At 44.0% G+C, this 26,168-nt stretch overlaps 1 protein-coding gene across 1 annotated transcript in view; it reads right to left on the bottom strand.

The window, feature by feature from the left end:
• Positions 1-26,168, bottom strand: part of LOC137439183 (uncharacterized) — a 320,724-nt gene that overhangs the window by 20,450 nt on the left and 274,106 nt on the right. Inside the window, exons 17-22 of the mRNA XM_078767715.1 lie at positions 14,300-14,501; positions 13,432-13,522; positions 5,363-5,501; positions 4,059-4,217; positions 3,052-3,150; positions 2,690-2,844 (exon numbers count right to left, since the gene is read on the bottom strand). Of these exons, the coding sequence (XP_078623841.1) occupies positions 2,690-2,844; positions 3,052-3,150; positions 4,059-4,217; positions 5,363-5,501; positions 13,432-13,522; positions 14,300-14,501 (845 nt within the window). The remainder of the gene's footprint in view (positions 1-2,689; positions 2,845-3,051; positions 3,151-4,058; positions 4,218-5,362; positions 5,502-13,431; positions 13,523-14,299; positions 14,502-26,168) is intronic.

Raw genomic sequence — 26,168 nt, forward strand, 5'->3', positions numbered from 1 at the left:
GGACCTCTCCAAACGGCGGATCCACAACCTCGATCATGGATCCACATCAATTGATGGTAAATCAGTGGATCCACAACCTCAGTTGCGTCCAGGCAGTCAGTCAACCCATCAATGCAACATCACTTATCCCAACTTTACTTGCAATAGTACTTAATGTGTTATCATATATTTATAACTTTCCTTACACACTCTATAATATGATAATATCATTAAATCATTCACATCTTACCCTTAAACACATCAATCGACCAAACAGCATGACCACAGCACCTACCTCTCGATCAAACTCTATTTCGAATGTTCAAACTGTCATTTATAACGATTTTTGGCATGCTGCCGTATCCTAGCAACCACTGATTCCTAGCAACATTAATTTGTAGTATATTTAATTATTATATTGTACTGTATTTACATAAAGATCTCATGAATAATATTATATTGTGGTGTACTTGTATTATATTGTACTGTAATATAATATTATATTGTACACTTAGAATGTTCAAATTGTCATTTATAACGGTTTTTGGCATGCTGCCGTATCCTAGCAACCACTGATTCTTAGCAACATTGATTTGTAGTATATTTAATTATTATATTGTACTGTATTTACATAAAGATCTCATGAATAATATTTTTACTATTCGTATTGTATTTCACGAATTCGATTTGGTGTCGTTTTGTTATTTTAAAGAAAACTTGTTTTAATCGACCGACTGTAGCTCCCTGCGCTAACATACGTCTGACTAGTTGTTGTAATTTATTGACCAGTTCAGAGCTGTGTGTGGTTGCTCTCACAGTCCTAATTATTTCACCTGCAACCGTACCATAAAATAGTTTTTTGGGAATGTTGCTGTCTAAGAAAGGCATTCGGACAATGTGGAATGGAAATGCATCTCGTTTATCAAATAATTTGGTGTGAAATTTATTATGGATGTCAATTTGTAATTCTAAAAATTGTGTACACACACACACACACACACACACAATTGTGTACACACAATATATATACACACACACACACACACACACACACACACACACACACACACACACACACACACACACACATACATATAAAAACCACCTTTAGAGGCCATTTTTCCCCGCAAAGCGGGGGTTGGCCTTTTTCGGGCACCGTGGTTGTTTTGTTTTTTTGGTCCCCTTTTTGAAGCAATGTTTTACGGCCGGATGCCCTTCCTGCCGCCAACCCTGTTTGTCGCCTTTTACGACAAACAGGGCATTACCAGTGAACTGGTACTCAATTTGCCGACCTCGGAAGGATGACAGGCTGAGTCAACCCCCCTGGCGTTATTTCAGCGATCGACCGGGATTCGAACCCAGGATCCTCAGCTGGCACCCTAGCCGCTAGCCCAACACCAGGCTAGGGGTAAACATACATACACACACACACACACACACACACACACACACACACACACATACACATACACACACACACACACACACACACACACACACACAAACACACACACATATATATATATATATATATATATATATATATATATATATATATATATATATGTATATATATATACACACACACACACACACACGTACACACACACATGTACACACACATGTACACCTACACACATGCATACACACACACACACACGCACACACACACACACACACACGTACACCTACACATGTCCCACGGCACATGTATATATCCCACATCCCACATGTATATACATGTTTAAAGTGTACGTGCGCTTCCCTCCTCCCTCCTCCCTCCCCCGCCCGGCACTTCTGCTCATAACTAATAAAATAAAAACGAAGAAATATCTCTCAGCAATTTCCCGTCTGTTAATTTATATATTTTACAAATGTGAATTACACGTCCATTCACGCGTGAAATGGAGTTTGTTTTTTCACACGTGAAATGAACACGTGAACCTTTACTTCCGGATAATAATGTTGAATGAAATAAGAACGAAGAAATATATGTCGGCATCATTGTTGACGTTTTTGTGACGACTGTCATCAAACGGAAAAGTAATATATCTTAACGGAAAAGAAAAAGCGAATTTTTAATATTTGTCGACATTTTCCCCGACTGTTATTTTAGGCGGTGTATTTTCGTGTATCATCATGGCGCGATTTAAAAAAATATATCTCTGCATTTTCCCATGCGTGAGTGAATGTTCTCAATTATTTCTGACACCGAGTCTAAAACCATCGATAAAAATTAAATCAGATGGTGAATTCGAGATAAAATCATGAGGGTGACTCAATGAATGGGCTTTATTTTACAGGCCTTTGAGAATTCATTTCGTTCTATAAACGGAAACTGTCATCGGATTTTCTTCCCGTTTTTTTTCAACCGAGTCTAAAACTATGTTAGCGACTGTTAAAAATGAAATGATATATCGAATTTGAGTTGAAATAAACCTGTGTGAGAGAGAAATACAGCACGGGCCTAACTAAACAGGCCTCAAAGCTATTCGAGTTAATAAAATTGTGGATATTTGTTTATATGAAGCCTCTCCAAGAATGGGTGGAGCTACTCTGCAAACAGACTAAGCCACACCCCAGACAGACAGACAGACAGACAGAATCACCGTAGCCTATTATGGAAAAGATAACTTTGAGAACCTGTGTGAAAGATGCTCCTTCATCAAATCATAACGTCAAACACTTTGCTTCAAGCATTTCAACTCACGATGCCGTCGTGGTAGTAGAAGTGCGGGCGGTGCTCGTCGTTGTCGTAGATGACTCGAAGGGAAGATCCGGAATAGCAAGAGATGGAGAGTCCAACTCATATGGTCCATCCATATCATCTTGCGTTAACTCCAGTGCAAGGCAGTGTGTAATGTCCTAAAAATGAATTTGGGAATTAGTGTTGGATGATATCCCCATGTATCCTTAAACCGATTAGATTTGGCCAAGAACACATTCTTCCTCTTTCTTAATCATCGCATGCACATTTTACCCTGACTTTGATGAAAGCATTTATCATTTGGATGAATCACTATCCCAAGTGAACAAATAAGCAAACCCAGTACATATATTGTGCAGTCATACCAAATCATCTGGCCCTTCCATTTCTGATTGCTCCCCATTCTCTTTCAAAGCTTCACGTACGAGACATCCTGTCGGTCTCTTTACAGACTGCGTTTCCACCTGTTGTGGGGGAGAAGTGGGGTGGTTGGGGGTTTGGTATTAGATGTGATGGTATAACACACACTCACGTGTACAGACAAATAACAAGACTCAGGAAATGGCTGCATCATCCAGGCTAATGAGTTCAGTTATATCATTTAAAATGATGGCTCGTGGGGGAGCTTGAATGAGTCTCAAATGTTTTTCATGTACTCGTTTCAAAAGCTGACCAACAATTGATCGGATAAGGTTGCAGAGGTAAAACGGGCATTGGCAGGCCACTAATATTTGCCTTGACAGCACTGGGGTTACAACTAAAGCTGTAGCATCCAAAGAAGAAAAGTCAAAGTCATGTAAGAAGAACAAGCAAGACAAGCCAAAGCTACAACAGGGAAATAGATGAATGTTCATGTGGGAGAGGCAAATATTCAACCACAAACAGTGCATAGTGTTAAGAAAGCTGTGCAAGTGATGACTTAAGTGATCAAGCTCAGGGAATGAATGGTCTGTGCAAGAGAGACAGAGAGAGAGATGGAGTGGACGAGGGAGGGTGAAAATAAATGAAGCGTATAATGGAGAAGGATCGAGACCACAGCTGTATGAGCCAAAAGTGCAACAGCAGCAATGAAGAATATTGACAGAGTGGTGAGTACAGCACAGGAAGCAGGCAGGGATTCTCTGAGAAAAGACTGAGAAAGTTGGAGATGGAAGAAAGGAATGAGTCAGGAAGGATTGGGCTGTTGAAAAAGAAAAAAACCTTCCCTCCCATGTAAGTGTTACCTTTGACTTGAAGACGAACCGTTTCGCTGAATTATGCTGACCTCATTTTTAAGGGGTTATCAACCATCTTTAAACCCTGTTTTTCCTCGACTAGCAAAGGTACACCATTTCAAGTACCCGTACCGCCTGTATCCTAGCTGCCTACCCACCGCCCCGTTGTGTCTTCGTCCCGAACAACTCCCCGTCAGCCCGAACGGCACCACGTCGGAGCGAGTTCTCCCCAGAGGACCCCGTCGCCGTCCAAGCGGCGAGGGCTGCGCAGCCAACGCCCGGGCCTCCCTCTGCAGCAGCATCGAGTTGGGGGTTGCCTGCGAGCAGGCGCAGAAAGGGGGGGCTGCCAATGTTAGTTCACCAAGGTCTAACCTGTAGCTGGGCAGCCGAGCAGCGTGTGGTAGAGCTCAAAGGAAAATACGGGGAAAAATTACAATGTCAATACTCCGGTATATTTCTGCGTTTTATAATCTATTTCTGGAATCCCTGAAGCTCATGATGATTATTCAAAAAACACTTTGCAATGAAAAATATCTGGTATTTAAAAACAGTTTGAGATTAAGGATATTTCCATATTCTTCATAACACTTCACCACCGAACTTCCGTTGCCGCTTTTGCACTTTGCAAGACCAGACCACAAAAAACAACACCCATTACCGCCCCTTCCTTTTCTATGACCAATACTGCCTCAGAAGGTAGCACTGATCATTTCTGGATGCTTTTTTATTTTTACAAACAGGTTTTATTTATGTGCATCAGCAAAATTTCACAGGCACACAATTATAATTCACCACACCACCGTATTGATGTAGAAAATAGGGCAAAATGGAGAAGATTGTCATGGGGCCCGCAAGGCTGACCCCCGCTCTAGCAGGGAAAATGGCCTTAAAATGCCTGTTGTTGTTGTTGTTGTTGTATACCACCGTATTGAAAAACTACATTTGGTAATGTGCCGCTACCGGATCATATTCGACATGTCCTTTCCCAAAAGCATAGATAGCCTGTCCGAACTAAACCTTTGGGCACGAAGTAGAATCATGAGAAATGTAGGACGGGGGCATCAAGGAAGTAGTAGGAATAAAGGGGGAGGGGAGTTGGTGAAGGAAAGCCAGACAAAGCAAGGAGAGGCAAAGGAGGAAAGGATGCTGTGATGGAAGTATTGGTGAAGCATGGAGCAAAGAAGCAAAAGTGAAGAGTTTGGAAAACAGCAAGGTGTGGTGAGATAGAGGATGGAATTGATGTCGGAGATGAAAAGAAGAAAAAATACACAAGGGCAGACACATGAATAAAAGCAGACAGAATAGACTAGAAACAGCTGCCCAGGAGAAATTGGTTGGGAAAAGGCAATGGATTATCACATGTCAATTCCAAGATTATCACATTTCATACAGCTCCGTTCCAAGGAAAACAAACATTGCAAATAGTGCTGTGCTTGGAGGATCAAGAGCAGGAAACACAAACCTGGAGACCCCGAAGTTGGCTCTGCTCACTTATCTGCTGATCAACATGACGAAGCTCCAGCTCAAGGCGCAACTGCTCATGCTCAGTTGCTGGCAGTTGACTCGGTTGTGGGGATGGTGCACTGCTCACGGTGTGCTCCCTAAGAAGATTACAAACGTGTAAGCCATTCTCCTTTCCATATATATTAGCATAGCGTACAATCGACTTACTGTTCACACACTCATATACATATTCCATATGCAATGAGGTGGAGTGGAAACTTGAGAAAAGGAAGCGTGGAGCAGATCGAAGAAGGAAAAGGATGAGGAGAGAAACAAGTAAAAACAAGCGTTACACCTAGTGTTACGTGCTCCTCTCCAAACCCCGGTCACGGTGTACCTCCGAGCGAGCCCCGAAAGGAGTCACGGCAGAAAGATGTGCTATTATGTGCGCCAATGACCAATGGTGAAACCACACCAATCAGTTGATACCAAAAACCAAGTATTGTATTAAGATCACACAAGCATAACAACTTGCACAAGTACAATAACAACAAATACCATATGATTCCTATGATGGTACCACCAGTTTCTTAACTCAATAACTCACGGTGCTCCACGTGAGTGAAATGTAACACCCCCAAAGTCACTTTCCCGGCACCAGGCCAAAGTCGATCCACGCTCCGGTGATCACAAGAACAAGGTCGTATTGAGACCAGAACCCAGGTCGGCTGGCCGTCGACACTGCCGAAGAGCCGCTGGGTGGGTGTCGGGCCGACGTCTGTCAGGCAAAAGTTCACCCAAAAGGCGACTGGGATTTCACACCTTCGGTTCACCAGACAATGACGCTCATATGAACATGCAGCGGCTCCCCAAGCGGAAAACCACGAATTCCCCAAACGAAATCCACAACACACACGCGAACCAGGCTAACGCCAAGGGCGGGGCGAAATTGATGGAGCGAGGTGAAATGGCGGACAGGCTCGTAATGGAGGTGTACCTGCTCTCCAACAATGATTCACTTTTTGGAATCAACCGCAAAACATGTCACGCAGGTTTATTTGCCACAGCGATATCGACTCTGTCACAGGAATCCCTTTCCCGGGGAAACCAATATTCGCTCGTGACCAACGTTCGCCAGCGTCTGCTCGATACCTCAAAGCAGCTCGGCCTTTCTCTTCCAACCTCACTTGCTCCGCTTCCGCCTCCTCTTCCTCTTCTTCCGGTTTCTCCCGATCCATTTCGTTTTTCTTTAAAAACACTAATTTTTCCTTTTGAAGACAGTTATCTCCATTTCACTCAAACTATAACAATAATAGTACAATTAGTACATGGAACTAAAAATGCTTCCAGTGGATGGAAGTGACGAATCCATAACACTAACTATGAGGAGGAAATTTTAACCTTTATTATTAACGCTGCCCGTCTACTCACCCATTCCCGGACCCGTGACCACATCACCCCCGTCCTTTACAAGCTTCACTGGCTCCCCATCTCCCAGAGAATCCAGTACAAAATCCTCCTCTTGACCTACAAAGCCCTCCATAACCTGGCCCCATCCTACCTGGCTGACCTCCTCTCCAGACACACTCCCACCCACAACCTCCGCTCTGCTGGTACCAACCTCCTGACCCCCCCCCCCCCCATCCGGACCAAATTCAGATCCTGGGGGGACAGGGCCTTCTCCATCGCTGCTCCCACCCTCTGGAACTCACTACCTCACACCATCAGAGACTCCTCCTCACTCACCACATTCAAAACATCACTCAAGACCCACCTGTTCAACACTGCATTCAACATTTAACCCACAGCATTTAACCCCTGACTATCTCTTCTCCTTCTCCCTCCTTTTTGCTTTGAATATTTCCCTATTGATTCTTGTTTTTTTTTGCAATTGTTTTTATGTTTTGCTATGCATTATGTTTTGCACTCTGTCAAAGCATCTTTGGGCTCCCTGAAAAGCGCTACATAAAATAAATGCATTATTATTATTATTATTATTATTATTATTATTATACTGACTGTACACTATTATTATACTATGGTAATACACAAAACATTATTATTGTTTTAAAGGAGATTTACAAGGTGCATCCGATTGTGGTGGAGTTCTATTGTAAAACATAAAATATTATTGTTGTTTTTAAGGAGATTTACAAGGCTTATCTGATTGTGGTAGAGTTCTATTGTAAAACATAAAATATTATTATTGTTTTTAAGGAGATTTACAAGGCTTATCTGATTGTGGTGGAGTGCTATTGTAAAACATAAAATATTATTATTGTTTTTAAGGAGATTTGCAAGGCTTATCTGATAGCAGTGGAGTGCTATTGTAAAACATGAAATATTATTATTGTTTTTAAGGAGATTTGCAAGGCTTATCTGATAGCAGTGGAGTGCTATTGTAAAACATGAAATATTATTATTGTTTTTAAGGAGATTTACAAGGCTTATCTGATTGTGGTGGAGTTGTATTGTAATACACAAAATAATATTATTGTTTTTAAGGAGATTTACAAGGCTTATCTGATAGCGGTGGAGTTCTAATGTAAAACAAAAAATATTATTATTGTTTTTAAGGAGATTTACAAGGCTTATCTGATTGTGGTGGAGTTCTATTGTAAAACATGAAATATTATTATTGTTTTTAAGGAGAGTTACAAGGCTTATCTGATTGTGGTGGAGTTCTATTGTAAAACATGAAATATTATTATTGTTTTTAAGGAGATTTACAAGGCTTATCTGATTGTGGTGGAGTTCTATTGTAAAACATGAAATATTATTATTGTTTTTAAGGAGATTTACAAGGCTTGTCTGATTGTGGTGGAGTTGTATTGTAATACACAAAATAATATTATTGTTTTTAAGGAGATTTACAAGGCTTATCTGATAGCGGTGGAGTTCTAATGTAAAACAAAAAATATTATTATTGTTTTTAAGGAGATTTACAAGGCTTATCTGATGGCGGTGGAGTTCTATTGTAAAACATAAAATATTATTGTTGTTTTTAAGGAGATTTACAAGGCTTATCTGATTGTGGTGGAGTTCTGTTGTAAAACATAAAATATTATTATTGTTTTTAAGGAGATTTACAAGGCTTATCTGATTGTGGTGGAGTTCTATTGTAAAACATGAAATATTATTATTGTTTTTAAGGAGATTTACAAGGCTTGTCTGATTGTGGTGGAGTTGTATTGTAATACACAAAATAATATTATTGTTTTTAAGGAGATTTACAAGGCTTATCTGATTGTGGTGGAGTTCTATTGTAAAACATAAAATAATATTATTGTTTTTAAGGAGATTTACAAGGCTTATCTGATGGCGGTGGAGTTCTATTGTAAAACATAAAATATTATTGTTGTTTTTAAGGAGATTTACAAGGCTTATCTGATTGTGGTGGAGTTCTGTTGTAAAACATAAAATATTATCATTGTTTTTAAGGAGATTTACAAGGTGTATCTGATAGCGGTGGAGTTCTATTGTAAAACATAAAATATTATTATTGTTTTTAAGGAGATTTACAAGGCTTATCTGATAGCGGTGGAGTTATATTGTAAAACACAAAACATTATTATTGTTTTTAAGGAGATTTACAAGGCTTATCTGATTGTGGTGGAGTTGTATTTTAATACACAAAACATTATTATTGTTTTTAAGGAGATTTACAAGGCTTATCTGATCGCGGTGGAGTTCTATTGTAAAACACAAAACATTGTTATTGTTTTTAAGGAGATTTACAAGGTGTATCTGATAGCGGTGGAGTTCTATTGTAAAACACAAAACATTATTATTGTTTTTAAGGAGATTTACAAGGCTTATCTGATTGTGGTGGAGTTGTATTTTAAAACACAAAACATTATTATTGTTTTTAAGGAGATTTACAAGGCTTATCTGATTGTGGTGGAGTTGTATTTTAATACACAAAACATTATTATTGTTTTTAAGGAGATTTACAAGGCTTATCTGATGGCGGTGGAGTTCTATTTTAATACACAAAACATTATTATTGTAAACGTACCAACCAAGTGAACCTCTCGAAAGAAGAATATTTTTGCAGGTATTTGTAAAAGGACTGGATGCAGCTGCTCTCAACTCTATTGCGGAGGATTTCAATTGTATAATTAATCCTTGGTTGACAAGAATGGGTATGAACCCCACGTTGCTTCTGTGTAGGTTTTGGAGAACCTCATCAAGAACTATTGTTTTTGGGACGTATGGAGTTTGCAGCATCTAACTTCACAGAGTTACGCATGGTGCAGATGCCATGATGGCATCATGTCAATGGTAAGGCTAGACAGATTCTATGTGAACAAGCCAATGCTGAATGTGGTATCTATTACCCAAATACTTCCAACAGGGTTTACAGATCATAGCTTGGTTTCAATGTCCTTTCGTTTACTTCTGACATCAGGTAGTGACACGTATTTGGTTGCTCAATGCTCTTCTGCCAAGTGCTAAAAAAATTAAAGAAGCCTTTTAAGCTGTGTGTGGGAAAATAAATTACAGGAGCTGATCGCTGAGCTTCCGAAAGTCGAGGAGGACAAGAAACACACACTGAACTCATCAATCTTGGCTGAAGAACTTGAAGCATCTATGCGAGGCTTCAAAGATGGTAAAGCCTCTGTGATTTATGGGTTGCCAGAGAGTTTTATACGACCTTTTGGAATCCTGTGGGATCCAATCTGCTTGAAGTCCTGGACGAAAGCCTTCGTGTTGGAGAACTTCATTTGTCCTGTAGAAGGGTCATCGCATGCCTGTTGCCGAAGACTGAGAACACTCAATTTATTGTGACATGGTGACCTGTCTCCTCACTGTGCGCTGATTGCAATATTTTGTCTGAAGTATTAGCAAACCGGCTGAAAACTGTGGTCAGCTCTGTTGTGCATCCAGACCAGACACCTACTGTGTCCGCAGAAGGTCCTGGTCCTTTCATGACATTTTGTTTTTGGTACGAGATATTATTTCCTGTAATAAGTACTTGTGTGCCAGTTTTGGGTTATTGTTTCTTGATCAAAACAAGGGCTTTAATCGTGTTGATCATAGATACTTGTTTTCTGTTCTCAAGGGGATCGGTTTTGGTGAAACTTTCATTTTGTATGTGAAACGTTTCTATACAAACACTTTCTATGTGATGAAAGTAAATGACAGTTTCGGTCCCCCTTTTCCCTTTCGACGGAGTATCCGCCAAGGCTAACCCCTTTCTGGACTGTTTTACGCAATTGCCCTTGAACCACTTTTGGCATCTTTCAGGTATCGAATACATCACAATATGGCCCATATGGGGGCTGAAGGTGGTTCAAAATTTATAGTAACAGTTTATGCTGATGATGTTTGATGATGTATGTTGCTACAGTACAGCGTTGCTTAAAAAAAAGACTTCTCTGCAGCCTCCTCCAGTCAGGTAAATTGGACAAAAAGTGCAGTCTTATGGTGTAGTTCAGGCAACCCTTCATTACGATTGCCACATCACCCAAATAATTTAGTATTGAAAACGGATGATGTCAAATAGCTTGGAGTTTACCTCAGCAATTGTGAAATGAAAATGAAGAATTGGGAAGGAATGGTGAAACAAATTACATCTGGGACCACGTGGAGGTCTGCTGGGATGATGGTGACTAGCTAAAGATCTGTTTGAATTGTTCACCAAATCGTATGCACAGTCATAAGAAAATTCAGGCAGCTAAACATTGGCTGGGAAGGTGCCGGAAATGTGGAGGATTTTCGGATATCATTCCCCGAAATTAAGGTTCTCCCCTCTTTGCAGTCCAATGATGATGCTATTCTTTCTCCATTTCATTTATTAATCAAGGCTGGTATTTATAAACTCATTAGAGAAAAACAAGTCTCATCCCTCTCTGGAGTGACATGCATAGCCTTGTGGTCAGAACATTTTGGGCCGGTGTTTCCTTCTTCTCCACTGTGGCATAACTTGTTTGTTCCAACCATTTATGGGTTCCTAGTGGATATCCAATGGAGGCTAACACAAACCCCCCTGTTCACCACCTGAATGTTTCAGTGCTGGTAACTTGCCCCTTCTGCAAGCAGGAGGATATTTTTCATGCCTTTGTCCAGTGAAGATTAGCACCTCTTTTTCTGTGATTGCATTCTATTCCGACAAATTGTCTCTTATTTTTACCTCCACCACCGAAGGTGGGCGGAGGTCGTTTTCACCCCTGTCTGTTTATGAACAGGATATCTCAAAATGTTGTGAATGGATTCGGACAAAACTTGATGGACAGGATGGGTGTGTGACAAGGATGAAATGATTAGATTTTGGTGAAGATCCGAATCTGGATCCGGATAGAAGAGATTTTTTGAAAGTGATTCTTCACCATTGAGTGACAGGGCCAAAAACGATATACATATAGCACAATATGTCAAACAGTTGTGGATGACTTATTACAAAATTGTGTGGATGAGTTTGTTAGGTGACAAGAACAAGCAAATTAGATTTTGGTTCAGGTCAGAATCCAGATCCTGCCCTTCAGTGGGATTCAACATGTGAACTGGTCAGCCTGGCGGAGGTATGTGCTCTATCGAGTGCCATTCTACTCACTTCACATATATGTATATTTTTGGTGTATATTTTACCCTCTGCTGTAAAAACTCTGGGGCGCTCTTGAACTTCTTGATTGTCAGTGAAAAATATGTAATTTACAAATCAAGGAAAAATATTACCATGTGATCAACGAGAATGATAAACTCTTTGAATGGAAATGATGGGTTAACTAGACCTTCCGTATTGGCAAGGACTCAAGACTGGTTTTAATTTTCGAACAAATGCATTGAGGAGTGTGATTTCTGTTTTTTCTTTTTTACCTCATTTCTTCTGTAAATAGTTTTCTTCTTTTCGTCTCTTTTATGGATTGACTTGTTTGTGTTTTATCAAAAATAAATGGTGTTCGAATTCAATTCAATTAAACTCTCTCTCCTTGTTTTCTCTTTCTCTCTCACTTTCCCACAATCTTTCTCTTTCTCTTTCCCTACCTCTCTCTCTCTCCTTCTGTCTATCTTTGTCTCTGTGTCTGTCTATGTCCCTGTGTCTGTCTATGTCCCTGTGTCTGTCTATGTCCCTGTGTCTGTCTATGTCTCTGTGTCTGTCTATCTCTCTATCTGTATATCTCTCTCCACAAAGGTGGGGGTACATTATCTTGGATGTGGGAGATCTTTGGGTCGCTCTTGGGAGAACAACTGGCTGTCTCCGTGCCGTGGGCATGTTCAAGAGGACTCTCTGGGGCTAAACAACAACAACAACAACAACAACAACAACAAAACAACCATTTGTTTCAGGAAGCTGTTGTTACAGGCTTGTGATTGGACACTGAACATTGCGTTGAGCTGTTGTTGCTATGCAAAGTCAAAACTGGTTTCATGTGCGAATGCATTTGGCAGCCATGATGTCAGGAGAACCAGGATAGTGTGTTTCTATGAAAACGTTGAAGCAATGGCCGTTGAGCAAACATTTTCCACTCAATTAAGACAATTATTAGCCTATGAAACTTCGCTGCGCTAAAAATTCTTCAGATTATCATTCATTAATATTCTATCCAACAACAATTTTCATACATTATATTAATTTCAACTGCAGTCGTCCTGTCTCACTCCTTCAACACAAATGCTCTCTTCAGAAGTCGAAATTCCTCCATCCGCTACAGGTGCTCTGCTCACTTCAGCCAGTTCTTCACAAAAATAATAAAACTGCCCAGTTTTTAGCAATAACAGGAATTGATTATCCTTCCCTATCCTCGAGTTTCTCTTTTCTTCAGACAAAATGGGTAACATAAATCAAAATGGGTTACCTGAAAAATTGTTGCGTAACGCGTTATGAGGTTAAGCAGTAATTTCAATTTGTGCAGTCCTGCATCATATCGCTGTTGACAGAGCATAGATGCACCCACAAGAAGTCACAAGTGTTTCCGAATGTTTCTGAGGCTTTGAACAAACCTTGGACAGATCGTCACTCCATTGCGCATTGTGCAAGTGAAAACAGGAATTTGATATTTGTCTCGTGTTCTGGCACATAATGACCGACTCTTCACTTCACAGCATTTATGCATATTATAATCGCAGAAATTGTTGCCAACACACCTGTCTTTATTATGAGGTGGTGTGGTGGCATTGCCCTCAAATGGATAGGTTGTCCAACTCCAGGTACTGCTGTGTGATGACATACAGTAATCTGAAAAAAATACAGGTTAAAAAGAAAACAAAACAAGAAGATGAAAGGATATGAGAGAGAGGACATAAGAGTCCATTATGCAAGTATGGCGTAATGTTGAGCCACTGTGTCCACTTTCTGACTTAATTATACCCCTTTTGCCCACACTGCAAATACTCATACACTACCTTTTCCTCCATTCTCTCCCACATTTACACATACCCCTACTTTTCTCAATTGTAATTTCCTCAAATTAGCTTCCCCCAACATCCAATATATACAACACAACAAACAACACAACAGGCATTTTAAAGCCATTTTCCCTGCTGGAGCGGGGGTTAGCCTTTCGAGCCCCGTGACAATCTTCTCCATTTTGCCCTATTTTCTACATCTCCCCTTGTCTGCATTTCTTCTTCCACCACCTTTAGCCAAGTCTTTCTCGGTCTTCCCCATCCTCGACTTCCTTCTACATTCATTTCCACCATTCTTCTCCACCAGCCACTTTCATCCTTCCTCAACACGTGACCAAACCATCTCAACCTGTTTCTCTTCATAACATCCATCACAGGCTCTATTCCCATCATCTTTCACAATGAAAATGTGAAATATTCTATGCTATATTATATTATGCGATATTCTATAATACATAAAATGTGCTCTATTCCCAATATGTGAAAGAAAGAAAGAAATAGCCCAAATAAGTTGTTACCGTGCAGTGAAATTGCAACACAGCAGATGGCCCAGCAATCAAATCATCATAAAGGAGGAAAGTGGATTTAACGAAGTGATGGAACTGACCGTTGGCACTGACAGGAAGCGTCGCATGACCCTGTGCAGCCGTTGCCTGCACAGGTCCAGTGTTTCGAATGCCGGTCCGAGCTGATCTAGAGATCGCTCCCCACTTGGACACTGTGGGTTCCTCTCCAAAAGGGATGATTGGATCCTCTTCCTTGCTGCGATGTTGTTGCTCGTGTGCGATGGAGTGGTTTTGGTCCAGCTCCTGGTAGTTTAAAATTGAAGATGAAAAGGCAAAAAAGTAAGCAGAACAAGAGGAGCCACTTTATTATAAGTACTATAATAATGATGTTTATCTATCGTCTATTCTATAAAAGTGAATTTGGATAGTTGTTTATATATACAGTATATACTGTATATGTGTATATATATATATTATACATATATACATATATATATATATATATATATATATATATATATATGTATATATATATATATATATATATATATATATATATATATATATATATATATATATATATATATATATATATATATATACACACACACACACATAAACAACATGGCCAAAAGTATGTGGACACCTGAACATCACACCTGGTATGTGCTCGTCAAACAACTCATTCCAAAATCATGAGCATTAATATGGAGTTGGTCCCCCATTTGCTGCCATAACAGCCTCCACTCTTCTGAGAAGGCTTTCCCACGAGATGTTGGAACATTGCTGCGGGGAATGGCTTCCATTCAGCCACAAGAGCATTAGTGAGGTCGGGCACTGATGTTGGGCGATTAGACCTGGCTCGGTCAGCGTTCCAATTTTTTTTTTTTTTTTTTTGTTGTTGTTGTTGTTTAATACAAGATCGAGGCTCGTGAAAGAGCGAACATTAATCACACAGAAAGACAAACAGACACACAAAACAAATAACATCGGGAGCGGTAGACAAGATGGGGAGAGAGGGGGAAGGACACAAACACAACATTTGAGAGCAGGGACCGAGAGACATGGAGACATCGAGAGAACTGTGGGAGGGAGAGGGCTTTGGGGGGGAGGCATGGGAAGGGGGGGGTGGGAGAGGTATAAAACATATGGACACTGCCAAGACTTCCAGGAAAGAAGTTGGAATTTCAAACAAGGTGGATCTGGGGTGAATTAGTGGGGGTAGAAAAGATCAAGGTTTTGGATGGGGGAAGATAAGAGATGGTGGTGAACAGCTGTTTTGAAGACCTGGAGGGAGGAGTGTGATTGAAGTGAGAATTGATCCCAAAGGTGTTCGATGGGGTTGAGGTTAGGGCTTTGTGCAGGCCAGTCAAGTTCTTCCACACCGATCTCGACAGACCATTTCTGTATGGACTTTGCTTTGTGCACGGTGGCATTGTCATGCTGAAACAGGAAAGGGCCTTCCCCAAACTGTTGCCACAAAGTTGGAAGCACACAATCATCTAGAATGTCATTGTATCCTGTAGCGTTAAGATTTCCCTTCACTGGAACAAAGTGGCTGAGCCCGAACCATGAAAAACAGCCCCAGACCATTATTCCTCCTCCACCAAACTTTACAGTTGGCACTATACATTCTGGCAGGTAGCGTTCTCCTGGCATCCGTCAAACCCAAATTAGTCCGTCGGACTGCCAGATGGTGAAGCGTGATTCACCACTCCAGAGAACGCGTTTCCGCTGCTCCAGAGTCCAATGGCGGAGAGCTTTACACCACTCCAGCCGACGCTTGGCATTGCGCATGGTGATCTTAGGCTTGTGTGCGGCTGCTCGGCCATGGAAACCCATTTCATGAAGCTCCCGATGAACAGTTGTTGTGCTTACGTTGCTTCCAGAGGCAGTTTTGAACTTGGTAGTGAGTGTTGCAACTGAAGACAGACAATGTTTACGCGCCACGCACTTCAGCACTCGGCGGTCCCATTCTGTGAGCTTGTGTAGCCAATAACTTCGTGGCTGAGCTGTTGTTTCTCCCAGACGTTTCCACTTCACAAGAACAGCACTTGCAGTTGACCGGGGCAGCTCTAACAGGGCAGAAATTTGACGAACCCATTTGTTGGAAAGGTGGCATCCTATGACGGTGCCACGTTGAAAGTCACTGAGCTTTTCAATACCCATTCCACTGCCAATGTTTGTTTCTGCCAATGGAGATTGTGTGGCTGTGTGCTTGATTACATGTATCTGTCAGCAATGGGTGTGGCTGAAACAGCCGAATCCACCGATTAGAATGGGTGTCCGCATACATTTGGCCCTGTATTGTGTGTATATACAGTCATGTGAAAAAGTAGGTACACCCCATGTAAAGTTTTGACTTTTTCAACATATTTCAACATACAGCTATTTGATCTTCATTTCAACAATATTGATAGATAAAGGTGATATAATAGAATAAATATCATGGAACATTTACATTTTGTAGTCCATTGTATAATTTAAATAAACATAAATGCAAATTTTGCATGTGGAAAAAGTAAGTACACCCTTGGCTCTAACAGGTGGTATTGCCCCCTTTGGCAGAAACAACCTCAAGTAGGCGTTTCTTATAACTGTCTACAGGTCTCTGACATCGACTGGGAGAAATTTTTGTCCACTCCTCCATGCAGAATTCTTTCAGCTGTGTGATGTTTGAGGGGTTTCGTGCATGCACAGCTCGTTTCAAGTCCCCCCACAACATCTCGATGGGATTTAGATCCAGGCTTTGACTTGGCCATTCCAGAACCCTCCATTTCTTTCTTTTCAGCCTTTTCTTGGTGGATTTACTGGTATGTTTAGGGTCATGTCATGTTGCAAGGTCCACCTTCGGTTGAGCTTCAACTTTCCGACAGATGGCCTCACATTATCCTCAAGCACCCTCTGGTACAATGAAGAATTCATAGTGGGTTCCATGATGGTGAGCTGCCCAGGCCCTGATGCAGCAAAGCTGCCCCAAACCATAATATTTCCACCACCATGCTTTACAGTTGGTATCAGGTTCTTGTGGTCAAATGCTGTCTTTGGTTTTCGCCAAACATGTCTTCTGGTACTGTGGCCAAATAGCTCTAGCTTTGACTCATCTGTCCAGAGCACATTGTTCCAGAAATGCTGGTCTTTGCCTCGGTGTTCATTGGCAAACTTTAGTCTTGCCCTGATGTTCTTTCTGGACAGCAAAGGTTTCCTCCTGGCACACCTCCCATGTAGATCAAATTTGTGCAGCCTCTTTCTAATGGTAGACTCATGCACTTTGACACTAAACAATGGCAAGAGCTACTTGTAGGTCCCGTGATGACATTCTGGGGTTCTTAGAGACTTCTTTCAGCATCTTGCGGTCTGCTTTCGGGCTGAACTTGCTGGGGCGGCCTGGCCTGAACAAGTTGGCAGTTGTTTGGAATCTTCTCCACTTGAAGATGATCTTCCGGACAGTCGACTGATTGATTTCAAATTGTTTGGAGTTCTTTTTAAATCCCTTCCCAGACTCTGAGGCATCTATAACCTTCTTTCTGAAGGCCTCAGAGAGCTCTTTTGATCTAGGCATGGTGACGTCGAACACTTCAACAACAAAGAGCAAACCAAACTAAATGTCTGAGGATTAAATAAGACAAGTTCCTCCAAGATCCTCTCTCACAATGTTCTAATCATTTGCACCTGAGCTGATGCACCTGATTCTAATTTTAGGTATTTGAAGTAGTGATAAATGTCGGGGTGTACTTACTTTTTCCACATGCAAAATTTGCATTTATGTTTATTTAAATTATACAATGGATGACAAAATGTAAATGTTTCATGATATTTGTTATATTATATCACCTTTATCTATCAATATTGTTGAAATGAAGATCAAATGGCTGTATGTTGAAATATGTTTAAAAAGTCAAAACTTTACATTGGGTGTACTTACTTTTTCACGTGAATGTATGTATGTATGTATGTATGTATGTATGTATATATGTGTGTGTATGTATGTATGTATGTATGTATGTATGTGTATATATATATACATATATATGTATGTATGTACATATATATATATATATATATATATATATATATATATATATATATATATATATATATATATATTGTTGCGGATATGGGATATGGCCTCCATCCATATCCGCTTGTAAATATTCCCCTATTTCCCCAATACTCCCCAACTATCCCCAATCCCCCATTCCCTAGTCCCATTGTCTGTAAACAACACTCTGTAGCCCCGACCTTCCCCTTTTTCCCCCATTAAATGTCGTGCCCAGGTTCACCGCATCTCACGTAGACAACGAAAGGACATCTTGCTAGTTATTCTTAGTCTATGTCAGTTAAGGACTCGTTTCCATTAATTCTGACTCTTCGTTGCACCAGAATGTGATTGTATGGCACCAGTAGTAAGTTTAGGACCTCCCAATACCTCCCCGCATCTCTTCCTCATGAAACAACAACACCAACAACAACAACAGCGGCGCGGGGAGTGCGCGTCCTCACTCCGGCTTGGTTAGCCGCCATTGACCATGTGCTCCGACGGGGTTACCACGAAGGGGCTCACTGTCAGCTCCTCGTCAAGGGCGGAGCCCGGTAACCCCCCGCACCCAATAAGAAGCGGCGGACCGATTCCATCTGGGGCGGAGCTAACGAGCCGAGGGCGTGTCACTCCCCGCTGGAAATGCGCAGGAAGACGGAGGTGACGTCAGATGCGCCTCAGCTTGGAGAGAAAAGGACGCCACCTCCAGCGCGACGATACCTCCCCGCATCTCTAGACCGGACCGGGTCGATTCTGCCCCTGAGCCAAGGTGCACCTTGAGCTATCGACTGCCTGCCCTCCCCTGCCATCAATCCCTGTGTGAGTCAGTCTTGTCCCGTTTGTCTGTGGTCTGTCGGGAATAAGATAAGACCGTGTATAAGTGCCCACCTTTCTGTGCTGTACCTCTTGTGCCGTGTAATCTAAACGTTCTGCATATCCCATATTATATCCTCCTCCGGAGGTCTTGAGAACTGTACCCCTGGTGTCGTGTCATTGAACCCAGCCGTTGTGTCCTTTCCTTCATTGATCTAGCGTAGCGCGATTCGGCCAACGTTCGAGTATAATCGGGTAACTTGTGCGAACACGGCGGCCATTCCGCTCGGCCCAGCATAACATCTTAATAAGTCGTGTCCGTAACAATTGGTTGTCAGGAGTTGGATTCGGACCTGGGACTAAATTCATTTAGCCCAAATTTTGGAACACCAATTGTACTATTAGAGTAACAATTGGTGTCGGGAAGTGGGATCGGTCCCGGAGCGCGTTTCACGCGCTCGAAATTATAACGGCGAAATTTGATTGTGTTTTACAAAAAAAATAAAAACCCGAATTTTGAAAGTCGCGCTATGGCAAATCAAGACGGCTGGGTTCCGGTAGAGGAGAGTGAGGCAGGGTCGATCCAGGACCAAAATGAGGGACATGAGGAGAGCGAAGCAGTGAGGGTGGCAGGTTCGCAAAATAGCGTCGTCGCGCACGAGGTTACGGGCGCGCAAAATGGCGCCTCGCACATGGCCACGGCGACCACGCCCGCGACCGTAGTAGCGCCGCTGGTAGATTTGGACCTTTTTTTCATACAAATGAAGGCCCTTATGGCCCAGAATAGCGAGAAAATGAGGGAGGAAATGAGGGCTGATAGTGAGCGATTGGGTGAGCGATTGGAGGGCCAAATGGGGGTAATGGGGAACCGGATGGATGCTCAGGGTGAGCGATTGGAGGGCCAAATGGGGGTAATGGGGAACCGGATGGATGCTTAGGGTGAGCGATTGGAGGGCCAAATGGGGTCCAATAGCGAGAAATTGAGGGATGACATGGGGGCCCAGATCGGGGGGTTAGGGAGTAGAATAGAGGGATTAGACAATAGATTAGGGGAAATACAGGAGGGGTTAATGGGGGTAGAAAACAGAATGGCCGTTCAGGAGAATCAAATGGAAGGGATGAAAAGGGGGTTAGAGGGGTTAGAAAACAGTATGGAAGGCAAATTGAGGGACATGAGGGACCAAGCGGAAAGGGAAGTTAAACAAATGGGGCAGCAGATAGAGGGGGTCAGAATGGGGGTAGAAACCAAACTGGATGCTCACAGGGAGGAAATGGAGCAGATGAGGGTGGCATCTGGGCAGGAGATGCAAGTGATGGGAGAAGAGATCAGAAGAGGTGTGAGTGAGGAGGTCGGAGGAGTGCGCGAGGAGGTGAGGCACTGTAAGGAGCACATGGAGAAGGAGGTGAGAAAGGGGACTGTAAAATTGCAAGGGGGCATAGAGGACCTGACGCAGGAGGTGGAACAGCTGACGGAGGGCCAAAAAGGACTAACGGAGCAGGTTCAAAGGAACACTGCAGTATTAGGAGGGTTAAAAGCGACACAAAACGACATAAAAAACGACTTGATAGCGACAAAGAGGCAATGTCAGATGGTACGTGAGGGACTGACAACGAGGTTGGACGAGGTGACAGAGGTAATGGAGACGAAGGACCGGCAGGTGAGGACGCACATGGAAACGGTCAAGGTAGCCTTGGAGGACGAGCTTGAGGAGACGTACCGGGAAATAAAAGAGGTGAAGCAGAAATTAGAAGAAGTGGAAGAAGGGGTGAGCGAAATTAAGAAGCGACGGAGAGGGGATAAGAAAGAGATAAAAGAGGAGATAAAAGAATTGGTCCAAAGTCTGTGTTTGGATCGTGATGATGTGCTCATTAACCGGATGAGGGATTCGCAGGTGATGGAGGAAAAGCGAAGAGGAAGAGGACCCGGTGTAAGTGGTGACCAATATGGTCGTGCGTATGATGCGCCAGGTGATTTAAGAAGCTTGGGGGTCGAGATGGACCCGGGTGTTCGTAAGAGGCCGTTGGTGAAGTGTGCGACAGGTCTGGTGTGCGAAAAAGGAGGTGTGCGAGAAAGTCCGACTCTGGGGTGTGTGAGGAAAAAGTGCGTGCCAAGGAGTGAGGGTGCTGGCGAGAGTGAGTCGGTCGTAGCGCGTGTGCGAGGGAGCACATGGAAGCGCGGTGTGGTAAGTGTTACAGAGGGTGTGACGGGAGAGTGTGCGCAAGAGTGTGCGCGAGAAAGGTGTGTGACGGACAGGTGCATGGGGAAAGAGTGCGCTGTCAAAGGTAAGGAAGAATGCACGCCTGTGGTGAGTGTTACAGAGGGTGTGACGGGAGAGTGTGCGCGAGAAAGGTGTGTGACGGACAGGTGCATGAGGAAAGAGTGCGCTGTCGAGAGTAAGGGTGAGTGCGCTGTCAAGAATGGAGGTGAGAGTAGTGAGAGTGACAAGGAGCGTGAGTTGGTTGTGACAGGTGAGCGAGGATGTACACCTGGAATGGAAGGATGCACACCTGGAATGGTAGAGCGTGAGTGGGAATGCACGCTGGAATTGGTAGTGAGGCACGTGGTTGGGTGTGCGGGTGAGAGCACACCTGTGATTGTCACAAAGGAGGTGACCGAGAAAGGGGCGCGAAGAGGTGTGTTGGTGAGGTGTGCGAGCGACGAATGTGTGCCAAGGTGTTCGGTGGTCAGGTGTGTGACCAAGTCGGTGAGCGGAATGAGTGTACCGAGGTGTGTAAGAAGAGGTACGACGAGGAGCATGGAAACGGCTGCATGTATGAGCAAGAAAGGGGTAGCGTATGCATGTAAGCGTCCAGGTGAAGCATCGACGGTAACCAGTTTAGCGGTTAGAGCGACTTATAGCCGAATCGGGCCCTCGGTGCGTGCCGGGCTTCGCGTGCCGCGAGAACCAGCGGGGATCCGAGCCACGGCGGGTTTGAAAGGACCGCCGTGCGCGATCCACGCTGGGCCTCGCGTGGAACGGCCGCGTCCGGGCTCCACTAGACGGAGCGGGCAGCCCGATAGGAAGGGTCGTCATGGCGACCACTTTCTATTGAGACGTGCCGGCAGGTCGAGATCGGGACATTGGATGGCTCCACGCCGAGGTGGTGCGTGGGATCTCGGCCCGGGTAAGCCCCCGTCCCTGCCACGAATGCGGGACGTATCCAGCAGCTGGCACAAAACGACCCGCGTTCATTGCTCGGCTGTACGAAGCCGGGCTGGCGACGTGAATTGGCACACCGAGAGGATGTAATAAGTAGACGGGTGATGAGGATAGTGTTTTTGATCCGAAATTTAGAAAAGTGAGTAGAATTGGCAGTAAATGGAAAATTTTTGAATTGGTTGGAATTTGGACGAGCAAAATTGATAGAGAGACCCCCGATGTGGTGGGATGGCAAATCCACCATCCCTCACAAGTGGGGGCAAATGCGCTATAGATTATGGGGTGTATGGCAGTGAAAACTAGCCCGGGTGGGTTAGGTTATATTGTGTGTAGGGACCTAGAAGATGACATTAGGTAACGTTAAGATTAGTTAGTGACTGATACCTGTAGTGGGGACGCAGGTAGATTAGAGTGGATTATAATGACGAGGGAGCGCAATAGTTTAAAGGGACAACTGGGAAGCGCAAGTTTCACAGGGGAGTAGTTAGATGAGATGATGCTGTGTGAGAACTGGACAGGTGTGTGGAGCAGTGGATGAGTAGTGAGTGTTGTGGATCAGCGCGAATGCGCTTGGGGAGAGAAGGGTGCAGGTGGCACCAGGTGTGAGAGCACAGGTGTGCAAGTACAGGTGTGTGGAATACATGGAGTATTGGAATGAATGGTGTGGAGAGAGTTGGAGTAAGTGGTACGGAGTGGTGTGCATGGTGCGAAGGTGTGAATGGGGGAAGAGTGGACCCCCATCACGGATACCCGGGGCGGGTAGTGTAAGTGTTAGGTAGAGGGTATAGGTAAATTGTGGTTGGATATTGGCATTTGTGGTGCGGTTGCAGAATGGTATTGCGGATGGGTGCATTAGTGTTGTGGAAATGGCTGGGCGTGTAGCCTGTTAGTGTGTGTAGTTGGTTTGGGCACTCCACCACAGTGAGGATGTCGGCCAGGTGAGGCCGCAGGTGGGCTCTGGGAGCCGTTAGTGTCAGTGGGTGCCTGAGGATCCCGGGTGTGGATCGGGTAGCCCAGTGCCAGAGAGGGCACCGAGTGGGGAGAGCGCCAGAGGGCCTTCCCCAGGTAGTTAGGTTAGGGTAAGGAGCAGGTAAGCTCGGAGGCAACTGCAGTGGTGGAGGTGTGCAGGTGGGTAGACCTGCTGGGAGAGCTACACGACGCGGCCCAGAAATTGTGCGAAGGCACCGGGAGATGAATTGGGGGAGTGAGACCCCAAATTGAAAAGCACCACAGTTTGGTCAATGGGAATTGGTTTTTAGAACCCATAGTGTAAGAGGGCCAATGGTTTGGCAGGAGAAAGACCCCGGGTAATGTAAAGTTGTTAAAGTCATTTAGGAAATAGTTAGGATTGATGAACCTGTCGCACCATACGCAGCCACTTACCTGTGGTGATGATGATGACTCCACACCTGTGTTTTCTTTGTTTTGTGTTGCAGGAAGTAAGGATTGCTGTGTGGATTTGTGAGACGCATCACGACGTGGATGAGACGTTGGGGTGATTCCATCTCTCCCTCCTTAGGAGGGACTGATGATGAATTGGTGATGGCAAATTTTGATGTTGAATTGGAGATGGCAAATTTTGATGAGAGTTGGAAATGGCAAATTTGATTGGTTAGGGGGGAGAGAAGACGAATTTGGTTTATGGGAGGAACGGGGAAGACAGTAGGGACGTTTGTTGATTTGTAAAGTAGATGTTTATGGGTAGTGTTGTGTTTTGTGGATACAGTAAGGGGTAAGTTTGTGGATACAGTAAGGGGTAGGTTACCTGGTGGGGGGGGGGGGGGGGCGTATGGTAGGAACGTACCTGTCTCACCTGGTTCCCATGTGCCCCCAGTGTGCATCATCTTGTATTGCGTGCACTTTTGCGCCCTTACCACCTTACTCACTTGTCTTCTTCTTTTGTCTCCCACCTCCGAGGATCTGGCTTTGGGGCAGAGAGAGAGGAGAGAGAGGTGCTGGCTCCGCAGTTGTGGGCCTGTACTTTCGCTGCTTGCAGCCTGGATCGATACACCATATGGACCGCAATGTTTGTGGCCGCCCACCATGGACCGCAGTTCTTTTGCGGCCAAGCACCACCCGTTGATGGACCTCTGGGTCAACGTGGCACCTATGCCATACAGGTGAACCACTAATAGTTGGCCCCTGACGGCCACAATTTAGAAATGGACGCGGTTGGCGCCTTTCTTTATTTTTAAAGAAGCAAGAAGGCCAAGTGCACCACATGAAGGCAAGACCAGCGGCAGAACATCGGCCGGCTGCGACACCACCGGTGATTTATGAACATTTTATTGGTGCACCGGATGGTGCTGACTGTGTTATGGGGTGGTGCTTTTGGTGCTTGGATGGGGTGCTCTGCACATTATTAAAGGCCGTAGGGCCACAGAGCACTCGTGGGTTGGTGTATCGATGCTGGCATGCGTGCTCTCTCTATGCATAACCTCTGCATGTGTTCCTCCAAAAACAGGTCCTGGATCGTAGTGTAAATATCAGTGTAGTCTTGTGTAAATAATACTCCCTACCAGCTGTATGTTTAGTTTGAGGATTCTTTCCGCGATTCGGTTATCCTGTGGGTGTGTTTCTGTGAGGAGAAGGGTGCAACGTCGCAGGGGGACATATTTACTCATTTGTGAACATCTGTAAAACTGTCGCACTCAGGGTTGAGTTAATAGTAGAGGGAACTACATCTGAGTGCCACACTAAAGTAGGTAAAGATTTATCGGGTCGGGACGCCCCGAGGTAGAGAAGGGTGCAATGTTGCGGATATGGGATTTGGCCTCCATCCATATCCGCTTGTAAATATTCCCCTATTTCCCCAATACTCCCCAACTATCCCCAATCCCCCATTCCCTAGTCCCATTGTCTGTAAACAACACTCTGTAGCCCCGACCTTCCCCTTTTTCCCCCATTAAATGTCGTGCCCAGGTTCACCGCATCTCACGTAGACAACTATAGGACATCTTGCTAGTTATTCTTAGTCTATGTCAGTTAAGGACTCGTTTCCATTAATTCTGACTCTTCGTTGCACCAGAATGTGATTGTATGGCACCAGTAGTAAGTTTAGGACCTCCCAATACCTCCCCGCATCTCTTCCTCATGAAACAACAACACCAACAACAATAACAGCGGCGCGGGGAGTGCGCGTCCTCACTCCGGCTTGGTTAGCCGCCATTGACCATGTGCTCCGCGACGGGGTTACCACGAAGGGGCTCACTGTCAGCTCCTCGTCAAGGGCGGAGCCCGGTAACCCCCCCGCACCCAATAAGAAGCGGCGGACCGATTCCATCTGGGGCGGAGCTAACGAGCCGAGGGCGTGTCACTCCCCGCTGGAAATGCGCAGGAAGACGGAGGTGACGTCAGATGCGCCTCAGCTTGGAGAGAAAAGGACGCCACCTCCAGCGCGACGATACCTCCCCGCATCTCTAGACCGGACCGGGTCGATTCTGCCCCTGAGCCAATGTGCACCTTGAGCTATCGACTGCCTGCCCTCCCCTGCCATCAATCCCTGTGTGAGTCAGTCTTGTCCCGTTTGTCTGTGGTCTGTCGGGAATAAGATAAGACCGTGTATAAGTGCCCACCTTTCTGTGCTGTACCTCTTGTTCCGTGTAATCTAAACGTTCTGCATATCCCATATTATATCCTCCTCCGGAGGTCTTGAGAACTGTACCCCTGGTGTCGTGTCATTTAACCCAGCCGTTGTGTCCTTTCCTTCATTGATCTAGCGTAGCGCGATTCGGCCAACGTTCGAGTATAATCGGGTAACTTGTGCGAACACGGCGGCCATTCCGCTCGGCCCAGCATAACATCTTAATAAGTCGTGTCCGTAACAATATATATATATATATATATATATATATATATATATATATATATATATATATATACATACATACATACATACATACATACACATATATATATATATATATATATATATATATATATATATATATATATATA

The sequence above is a fragment of the Myxine glutinosa genome, chromosome 13 (assembly GCF_964187855.1).
Source record: "Myxine glutinosa chromosome 13, kmMyxGlut1.1, whole genome shotgun sequence".
NCBI classification, from domain to species: Eukaryota; Metazoa; Chordata; class Myxini; order Myxiniformes; family Myxinidae; genus Myxine; species Myxine glutinosa.